The sequence below is a fragment of the Teleopsis dalmanni genome, unplaced genomic scaffold (genome assembly GCF_002237135.1).
Source record: "Teleopsis dalmanni isolate 2A unplaced genomic scaffold, ASM223713v2 unscaffolded_contig_0087, whole genome shotgun sequence".
Lineage (NCBI taxonomy): Eukaryota > Metazoa > Arthropoda > Insecta > Diptera > Diopsidae > Teleopsis > Teleopsis dalmanni.
The window spans coordinates 5148-16428 of NW_024031469.1; the positions used below are offsets into that span (position 1 = coordinate 5148).

The 11281-nt window shown below is 33.7% G+C and overlaps 2 protein-coding genes across 2 annotated transcripts; both read right to left on the reverse strand.

Moving 5' to 3' along the window:
* Positions 1–671: 671 nt before the first annotated feature.
* LOC119663025 lies at positions 672–2012 on the reverse strand. Its single transcript, XM_038072686.1, has 2 exons — positions 1901–2012; positions 672–1821 (listed from the first exon to the last, which is right to left on the reverse strand). The coding sequence occupies exons 1-2, from the start codon at positions 1944–1946 to the stop codon at positions 1610–1612; spliced, it is 258 nt and encodes an 85-aa protein (XP_037928614.1). The 5' UTR covers positions 1947–2012; the 3' UTR covers positions 672–1609.
* A 4396-nt stretch (positions 2013–6408) lies between these two features.
* Positions 6409–7749, reverse strand: LOC119663026. The gene is made up of 2 exons (XM_038072687.1): positions 7638–7749; positions 6409–7558 (listed from the first exon to the last, which is right to left on the reverse strand). The coding sequence occupies exons 1-2, from the start codon at positions 7681–7683 to the stop codon at positions 7347–7349; spliced, it is 258 nt and encodes an 85-aa protein (XP_037928615.1). The 5' UTR covers positions 7684–7749; the 3' UTR covers positions 6409–7346.
* Between the last annotated feature and the right edge of the window lie 3532 nt (positions 7750–11281).

Genomic DNA, 11281 nt, shown 5'->3' on the forward strand with positions numbered 1-11281 from the left:
AATGTTTTTCTGAAAAAATTTTTTTCTGGGATTGTTTCAGTAGTAAATTATATGCACAGTAAACAACAACAAGCAAATTTTTCCCGATTGTGACGTAATACTCATGAGTGATTTATAAATCATTTGCATCACTTTTCTGTCGAATGTCGGTGTTTATGAGTATCATATGAGCAGAGTATAAATCATTGTTAGTGCTGTCAGCTGTTTGTATGAATCAGGCGGTGTCATATATATAAAAAAAAGAGTCAGAATTCATATAAATGACACACAGTCAATGATTCGAGTGTTGAATACTCATTGCAGTTCTTTGCTATGAGCCATGAAATCTATTATACTATTTCTACAGAGAATCTTCTAAGCTAACCCAGACAATTTAAGGCTGCTTCGTTATCGTCAAATTCATCATGACCTGGTATTCTGACTAGTGTTACATTATATAGTACGTTAAAGCCAATTTAGATATGAGATTTACAGAGCTTCTTTACCAACTTGAGTTTATACTACACATGCTGCTCATTTGATACTACATCAATACGAAGAATCAATCATGATCTATCATAGAATCATAAATATCGAATTGAACTAACTTAAAATAATAAATTGTATAAATAATAATAATTAATTATTATAATTATTGAAAAAGAAACTACAAAAGAAAAAATTTTAGTTAAAAAATAGTTTTATTTGTTATAATATTACTTTTAGAAAAAAGGACGGAGAAATTACAATCAAACTTGTATAAAAGTCTCTACCAATTTACCAATTTAATAATTTTTGTTGTGTTCATACTTTATCTCAATTTACAAAATAGTGTAAAAAAATATTTATTTTTTATTCGTTTATGTGTATACTTATATACTATAAACTATTAATAGGGGAATATACAGCAAACTTGACATAGTTTCAAACACTTGTCATTGTTAAAAAAAAAATTAATATTGTATATAAAGACTTATTGATTTTTAAAATCTAAGGCAATTTGATTATTAAGACACTTACAATCATAGAAAAAGTGAAAACCTTTTTGTTTGAACTCGTCATATACATAATGAGTTGTTTAGTCTATAATAGCCAATAATTGTTAAAGCTTTGTCTACTTCTGCTGATTTGTACATTTAAAAGTTTTGTTTGATTCTTTCTATACGATTTACAAATTACTGTCAACTTAAAAATACTACAAACAATTGTTGAACATTTGGAAATAAATGAATGCGTATATATATAAATACAAAAAATGCATATGCAAGCCACGCAAACGGTTAACAAGTAATATTAAATGAGATTTCTTACGCATAATGCACTTATTATTCCTATATGCTCATCAGAAGAGCATCATTCATTAAAATTAAGCACTAATATTATACTAAATAGTAAATAAAAATATATTCTGCATATTCGCATTGCAATACATAATTGACCAGACAAAATGGACGGAATTATATTTAGTTCGTATCGTATCGTTATAAGCAAAAGTATAATAAATTAAATTTAAAATTTAACTCCATAAGAAACATTTACAAATGTTTTCTAAAACAATGTTATCTTTGCATTTTAACAGTCACTGTAAGCCAAATTATTGAATTTTATGAGATTTTTTTATAGAATTTCCTTATACTATCGTGTGTAGAACATGCAAAAATATTGACATGCGAGCTCTTAATAAATAAATGAATACACTAAACAACACTAATGTTACTGACATCGACGCACGCCAGCTTATATTATATATTGAACAATAAGGACATTGGGAACTTCCACATACTTCACATATATTCAACAAATAAGTGGGCAGAGCATCGAAAATAGATTCGTTAAAACGTTCTGCAAATTGTCATAAAAAAATATCACAGATTAGTAATAAGAATATTGAATTAGAAAAAAATTTTCGCGTTTTACTAACCTGGTGCATAGTAATCGTAAACTCGGATGGGCAAATAGCGTGACATATTTGCAACTGGATACCAACGCTCAATTGTGAAATTTACACAAACATCCTCTTGATCAAGCTAGAAAAAAATATAGGTAGATTAGTAAACAAAAGGATTAGTAAATTAGTAGATTAGTAGATTAGTAAACAAAACGCTTTACATTTGACGAGAGGATCATTCCACTAAACTGAACCAAAAGTTTATACTAAGCGTGCAAATACAATCAAAGTCACGGTTGCCGTTTTATATGGGCAAATGGTTCAGTATAAAAACTGAACCGGGCATTGTAAATACAAAGTAAAAGAGTAAATGAATGCATGAGAGTTTCTTACTCTTATATAGAGGTTGGAAATTAATCAAAACAAAGTCATTATTGCAATTTGATACTAGCAAATGGTAAAAGTAAAGAAAGAGATTAAAGAAATTTGAAGTGAAAAATAATATTTAGAAATGGATAAATGTGTGATTAAAGATTTGATTCAATGTCTTTTTTTAAACGATCTTCTGAAAAAAAGATTTTAATTCATAAAATGAATAAACCAACTCCAGATATAAAGAATTTGATACCTGTTGTAAAAATGTCGAAATCTATGGTAAGTCGTCGTTTTCCTACAGTTACAGCTTTATGGTAAATAAAAACCAGTGGATCACAGGCTGCGAACATTTAAATAAATTGTTTTATTGGTCTTGTACGCTATTTGCTTGTGGAAAGGACAATACTTAGAAGTAGGGGGAATACGTTATAGTTGGAATTCTGTTTTGATTAAATTGTGAACACCTTGCCAAAAAGCTGACGCCTCGCTACTGGTGTACAGAAATATAAACCCAAAAACCCGTGGATGACTGAAGACATATTTGATCTAATGAATCAAAGAAGAAGGGTTAGGAATAAAAACCGACACGACTACAATCGCTTGCATAGTATTATAAAAACTAATATACGGCAGGCTAAAATATCATGGTTGAATAACGAATGTTGTGAGATAGAAAAACTCCAAAGAGCTCATGATGATTTTAATGTTCATAACCAAAGCTGAGCAAATCAGAGATCTTTCAGGCAATAAAATTTTTAAAAAATAATAAGGCTGCTCAACCGGATAATCTCCCTGCGGAAATAATAAAATTGTTTGAAGACGAAAGTATCGAATATTTAGAAAAGATACTTAATAATACATACAACACTGGTATATACCCAGATGACTGGCTGCAATCGACGTTTATAGCGATACCCAAAAGGAAAACTGCCAGAAAATGTAATGAGTTCCGCTTAATAAGCCTAATGAATCATAGTCTCAAATTATTTCTTAAAATACTACATGCAAGAATATACAAAAAATGTGAAACGGTAATGGGTCGTACACAATTTGGATTTAGAGATGCTATGGGAACACAAGAAGCTAGATGTACAAAAAGATGTCTATATGTGTTTCATAGATTACGGGAAAGCATTTGATAATGTAAAACATCAAAAACTAATTGAAGTGCTCAGAAGTATGGACATTAACGAGAAAGATATTCAGAGTATTTCAAATCTGTATTGGAATCAGACGGCAAGCGTCCGTTTTGGTGACGTAATAACAGACCAAATACCAATAAAAAGAGGCGTGAGACAGGGGTGTATACTATCACCACTTCTATTTAATATATATGCAGAAAGAATATTTGACGAGGCTTTTCAAAACTGTAACGACAAAGGTATCAAATCAAACGGCCAATATATTAATAATATAAGATACGCTGATGATAATCCGTGTGGTGGCGGGATAAGAATACCACCTCAGTTTGTCTCTGCTTGTCGTAAAAGGCGACTAAAAGAGAAAATGCACAGGTTAAAGTAGAACTTCTACGATTCCTGGTAAGTCGTGAGGGCGCACAGGTCAAAGTAGCTTGCTACGATTCCTAATAAGACGACCCTTCTGCTAGCAGGTCGGCCCGGCATTTGCTCAGGCCCTGCTAAGTTGACCAGCCTTCGGGAAGTGCGACTATCTATCAGGTCAACCGTCAAGCGATAAGTACGGTCATGTCTCTGCTTATCGTTTGACGCAGATAGTCGGGCGGGGTGAAGGAAAACACCCTTTTAGTGAATGAGCAGTGAGAATGATTGTATGAATGTGTGAATAAATGGATTGTGTGTATTAGAAATAAAACCCCCCAAACTAAGGTGGAACAGCTACGCCTTTAGCTTGGCTGCTGGGGTAGAAGCAGTCTTAGTAGCGAACTCAGGATACCTGGCGACCTCCTGTTTTAAACAGCCTTACCTGTGCAATGTGAAGCTCTCCGCAGGTGGACATATCTCTCTTCGCAACTCGTGAGAATCAAAATTGATAAACAAATTTTAAATATACCAACTCAAGGCGAAGTGGTTGATGCTGATAAGGTGGACAATGAGGCCTCGCCAAGACAACGCATGACGGTCATGAGACCAACAAAATGGTGGACGAAGAAGCCCCGCAAGAGGCTGAGCCGTTAACCAAAACAGTTGGAAACATGACAAAGACTGATCTCGACTTGGCCGAGCGTATCCGTCTGAACAAGAGGGAGAAGCAGAAGCGAAGAAGAGAGAGGCAAAAGGCTGCAAAAGCCACAAGATCGGTTGAACAACTAGCCGATCGACTCAGTGGACTATCGCATGTGGAATCGTCGAATTATTGAAGCACAAATGGGTGCGTCAACAGCACACAGACAGTAAATACAGGTACTCCGCAAGTGGTCGTACTCTCTCCCCTCCTCTGGAATATAGTGGTGAATGAACTGCTACAAAAACTGAGGAGAGCGGGTTGCGAAACTATTGCATATGCGGATGACTTTGCATTAACAGTTACTGGAAAATATGTTACCCCCTTAAGAGATATTCTGAAGAATGGTTTTAATATCCTAAATAAATGGATACTAAATTGTGGCCTTGAGGTTAGCCCCAGCAAAACAGAAATCCACCCTATATTCAAGGTTCTACGAAACAATTTACTGAGAACGCAAAATTTTTAGGTATCGTTTTCGATAGAAAACTCAGCTGGAAAGAAAATATTTCAGAGCGCGCTAGGAAAGCAAACATTGCGCTGCTTTTATGTCAGAAAGCTATTGCTAAAAAGCGGGGATTACAACTACGTGTTGCTAAATGGCTATATACGGCTGCCATTAGATCAATACTTTTGTATGCCATAAGCGTGGATTCTTCTGATTTGCTTGTCATAATATTATATATTAAATATTAATTAAACGATTTTTAATCCAGGTGTCTTCTATTGTGAAACGTAAATGGTGATTGCTGTGTCAGGTGATCGTGTTGTGTTTGTGAATTAAATGAATGTGGTACTGTATTGCAATTTGTGAGTGATTACGCTTTGTAACGGGGATTTGTAACGCTAAATTTTTATGTGACAAGATTTTAGTCATTACCGATTAATGTACTGACTTCAAGTTGCCACTTCTTCCGTGTATTGTGTTAAATAACACTGATACAGTACGCCGTCCGAATGTATAAATAAAAAACTATGCTAACTAATTAAAAAAAACCCGCATATAGAGCTAGAATTTTTTGTCCAACAACTATTTTACAACCTACATATGTAAAAAGTCTGCCATACAGGAGATGAAAAAGCGGTTGTTATTACTTATAGATCAATTTTTGTAGAAACTTTTTGTTGGTATTTGCAAAAAAGCCACGAATATCGTATATCAGATAAAACGTTAGTTTCACAATGATCAAAAATGATTTCACGTACTCGAATGAAACATACTACCTATAATAGGGTAATGGAGTACTATGTCACTCAAGTGCACTCATAAAAAACTACATCTAAATGCGTATAAATGTTTTTCTGAAAAAATTTTTTTCTGGGATTGTTTCAGTAGTAAATTATATGCACAGTAAACAACAACAAGCAAATTTTTCCCGATTGTGACGTAATACTCATGAGTGATTTATAAATCATTTGCATCACTTTTCTGTCGAATGTCGGTGTTTATGAGTATCATATGAGCAGAGTATAAATCATTGTTAGTGCTGTCAGCTGTTTGTATGAATCAGGCGGTGTCATATATATAAAAAAAAGAGTCAGAATTCATATAAATGACACACAGTCAATGATTCGAGTGTTGAATACTCATTGCAGTTCTTTGCTATGAGCCATGAAATCTATTATACTATTTCTACAGAGAATCTTCTAAGCTAACCCAGACAATTTAAGGCTGCTTCGTTATCGTCAAATTCATCATGACCTGGTATTCTGACTAGTGTTACATTATATAGTACGTTAAAGCCAATTTAGATATGAGATTTACAGAGCTTCTTTACCAACTTGAGTTTATACTACACATGCTGCTCATTTGATACTACATCAATACGAAGAATCAATCATGATCTATCATAGAATCATAAATATCGAATTGAACTAACTTAAAATAATAAATTGTATAAATAATAATAATTAATTATTATAATTATTGAAAAAGAAACTACAAAAGAAAAAATTTTAGTTAAAAAATAGTTTTATTTGTTATAATATTACTTTTAGAAAAAAGGACGGAGAAATTACAATCAAACTTGTATAAAAGTCTCTACCAATTTACCAATTTAATAATTTTTGTTGTGTTCATACTTTATCTCAATTTACAAAATAGTGTAAAAAAATATTTATTTTTTATTCGTTTATGTGTATACTTATATACTATAAACTATTAATAGGGGAATATACAGCAAACTTGACATAGTTTCAAACACTTGTCATTGTTAAAAAAAAAATTAATATTGTATATAAAGACTTATTGATTTTTAAAATCTAAGGCAATTTGATTATTAAGACACTTACAATCATAGAAAAAGTGAAAACCTTTTTGTTTGAACTCGTCATATACATAATGAGTTGTTTAGTCTATAATAGCCAATAATTGTTAAAGCTTTGTCTACTTCTGCTGATTTGTACATTTAAAAGTTTTGTTTGATTCTTTCTATACGATTTACAAATTACTGTCAACTTAAAAATACTACAAACAATTGTTGAACATTTGGAAATAAATGAATGCGTATATATATAAATACAAAAAATGCATATGCAAGCCACGCAAACGGTTAACAAGTAATATTAAATGAGATTTCTTACGCATAATGCACTTATTATTCCTATATGCTCATCAGAAGAGCATCATTCATTAAAATTAAGCACTAATATTATACTAAATAGTAAATAAAAATATATTCTGCATATTCGCATTGCAATACATAATTGACCAGACAAAATGGACGGAATTATATTTAGTTCGTATCGTATCGTTATAAGCAAAAGTATAATAAATTAAATTTAAAATTTAACTCCATAAGAAACATTTACAAATGTTTTCTAAAACAATGTTATCTTTGCATTTTAACAGTCACTGTAAGCCAAATTATTGAATTTTATGAGATTTTTTTATAGAATTTCCTTATACTATCGTGTGTAGAACATGCAAAAATATTGACATGCGAGCTCTTAATAAATAAATGAATACACTAAACAACACTAATGTTACTGACATCGACGCACGCCAGCTTATATTATATATTGAACAATAAGGACATTGGGAACTTCCACATACTTCACATATATTCAACAAATAAGTGGGCAGAGCATCGAAAATAGATTCGTTAAAACGTTCTGCAAATTGTCATAAAAAAATATCACAGATTAGTAATAAGAATATTGAATTAGAAAAAAATTTTCGCGTTTTACTAACCTGGTGCATAGTAATCGTAAACTCGGATGGGCAAATAGCGTGACATATTTGCAACTGGATACCAACGCTCAATTGTGAAATTTACACAAACATCCTCTTGATCAAGCTAGAAAAAAATATAGGTAGATTAGTAAACAAAAGGATTAGTAAATTAGTAGATTAGTAGATTAGTAAACAAAACGCTTTACATTTGACGAGAGGATCATTCCACTAAACTGAACCAAAAGTTTATACTAAGCGTGCAAATACAATCAAAGTCACGGTTGCCGTTTTATATGGGCAAATGGTTCAGTATAAAAACTGAACCGGGCATTGTAAATACAAAGTAAAAGAGTAAATGAATGCATGAGAGTTTCTTACTCTTATATAGAGGTTGGAAATTAATCAAAACAAAGTCATTATTGCAATTTGATACTAGCAAATGGTAAAAGTAAAGAAAGAGATTAAAGAAATTTGAAGTGAAAAATAATATTTAGAAATGGATAAATGTGTGATTAAAGATTTGATTCAATGTCTTTTTTTAAACGATCTTCTGAAAAAAAGATTTTAATTCATAAAATGAATAAACCAACTCCAGATATAAAGAATTTGATACCTGTTGTAAAAATGTCGAAATCTATGGTAAGTCGTCGTTTTCCTACAGTTACAGCTTTATGGTAAATAAAAACCAGTGGATCACAGGCTGCGAACATTTAAATAAATTGTTTTATTGGTCTTGTACGCTATTTGCTTGTGGAAAGGACAATACTTAGAAGTAGGGGGAATACGTTATAGTTGGAATTCTGTTTTGATTAAATTGTGAACACCTTGCCAAAAAGCTGACGCCTCGCTACTGGTGTACAGAAATATAAACCCAAAAACCCGTGGATGACTGAAGACATATTTGATCTAATGAATCAAAGAAGAAGGGTTAGGAATAAAAACCGACACGACTACAATCGCTTGCATAGTATTATAAAAACTAATATACGGCAGGCTAAAATATCATGGTTGAATAACGAATGTTGTGAGATAGAAAAACTCCAAAGAGCTCATGATGATTTTAATGTTCATAACCAAAGCTGAGCAAATCAGAGATCTTTCAGGCAATAAAATTTTTAAAAAATAATAAGGCTGCTCAACCGGATAATCTCCCTGCGGAAATAATAAAATTGTTTGAAGACGAAAGTATCGAATATTTAGAAAAGATACTTAATAATACATACAACACTGGTATATACCCAGATGACTGGCTGCAATCGACGTTTATAGCGATACCCAAAAGGAAAACTGCCAGAAAATGTAATGAGTTCCGCTTAATAAGCCTAATGAATCATAGTCTCAAATTATTTCTTAAAATACTACATGCAAGAATATACAAAAAATGTGAAACGGTAATGGGTCGTACACAATTTGGATTTAGAGATGCTATGGGAACACAAGAAGCTAGATGTACAAAAAGATGTCTATATGTGTTTCATAGATTACGGGAAAGCATTTGATAATGTAAAACATCAAAAACTAATTGAAGTGCTCAGAAGTATGGACATTAACGAGAAAGATATTCAGAGTATTTCAAATCTGTATTGGAATCAGACGGCAAGCGTCCGTTTTGGTGACGTAATAACAGACCAAATACCAATAAAAAGAGGCGTGAGACAGGGGTGTATACTATCACCACTTCTATTTAATATATATGCAGAAAGAATATTTGACGAGGCTTTTCAAAACTGTAACGACAAAGGTATCAAATCAAACGGCCAATATATTAATAATATAAGATACGCTGATGATAATCCGTGTGGTGGCGGGATAAGAATACCACCTCAGTTTGTCTCTGCTTGTCGTAAAAGGCGACTAAAAGAGAAAATGCACAGGTTAAAGTAGAACTTCTACGATTCCTGGTAAGTCGTGAGGGCGCACAGGTCAAAGTAGCTTGCTACGATTCCTAATAAGACGACCCTTCTGCTAGCAGGTCGGCCCGGCATTTGCTCAGGCCCTGCTAAGTTGACCAGCCTTCGGGAAGTGCGACTATCTATCAGGTCAACCGTCAAGCGATAAGTACGGTCATGTCTCTGCTTATCGTTTGACGCAGATAGTCGGGCGGGGTGAAGGAAAACACCCTTTTAGTGAATGAGCAGTGAGAATGATTGTATGAATGTGTGAATAAATGGATTGTGTGTATTAGAAATAAAACCCCCCAAACTAAGGTGGAACAGCTACGCCTTTAGCTTGGCTGCTGGGGTAGAAGCAGTCTTAGTAGCGAACTCAGGATACCTGGCGACCTCCTGTTTTAAACAGCCTTACCTGTGCAATGCGAAGCTCTCCGCAGGTGGACATATCTCTCTTCGCAACTCGTGAGAATCAAAATTGATAAACAAATTTTAAATATACCAACTCAAGGCGAAGTGGTTGATGCTGATAAGGTGGACAATGAGGCCTCGCCAAGACAACGCATGACGGTCATGAGACCAACAAAATGGTGGACGAAGAAGCCCCGCAAGAGGCTGAGCCGTTAACCAAAACAGTTGGAAACATGACAAAGACTGATCTCGACTTGGCCGAGCGTATCCGTCTGAACAAGAGGGAGAAGCAGAAGCGAAGAAGAGAGAGGCAAAAGGCTGCAAAAGCCACAAGATCGGTTGAACAACTAGCCGATCGACTCAGTGGACTATCGCATGTGGAATCGTCGAATTATTGAAGCACAAATGGGTGCGTCAACAGCACACAGACAGTAAATACAGGTACTCCGCAAGTGGTCGTACTCTCTCCCCTCCTCTGGAATATAGTGGTGAATGAACTGCTACAAAAACTGAGGAGAGCGGGTTGCGAAACTATTGCATATGCGGATGACTTTGCATTAACAGTTACTGGAAAATATGTTACCCCCTTAAGAGATATTCTGAAGAATGGTTTTAATATCCTAAATAAATGGATACTAAATTGTGGCCTTGAGGTTAGCCCCAGCAAAACAGAAATCCACCCTATATTCAAGGTTCTACGAAACAATTTACTGAGAACGCAAAATTTTTAGGTATCGTTTTCGATAGAAAACTCAGCTGGAAAGAAAATATTTCAGAGCGCGCTAGGAAAGCAAACATTGCGCTGCTTTTATGTCAGAAAGCTATTGCTAAAAAGCGGGGATTACAACTACGTGTTGCTAAATGGCTATATACGGCTGCCATTAGATCAATACTTTTGTATGCCATAAGCGTGGATTCTTCTGATTTGCTTGTCATAATATTATATATTAAATATTAATTAAACGATTTTTAATCCAGGTGTCTTCTATTGTGAAACGTAAATGGTGATTGCTGTGTCAGGTGATCGTGTTGTGTTTGTGAATTAAATGAATGTGGTACTGTATTGCAATTTGTGAGTGATTACGCTTTGTAACGGGGATTTGTAACGCTAAATTTTTATGTGACAAGATTTTAGTCATTACCGATTAATGTACTGACTTCAAGTTGCCACTTCTTCCGTGTATTGTGTTAAATAACACTGATACAGTACGCCGTCCGAATGTATAAATAAAAAACTATGCTAACTAATTAAAAAAAACCCGCATATAGAGCTAGAATTTTTTGTCCAACAACTATTTTACAACCTACATATGTAAAAAGTCTGCCATACAGGAGATGAAAAAGCGGTTGTTATTACTTATA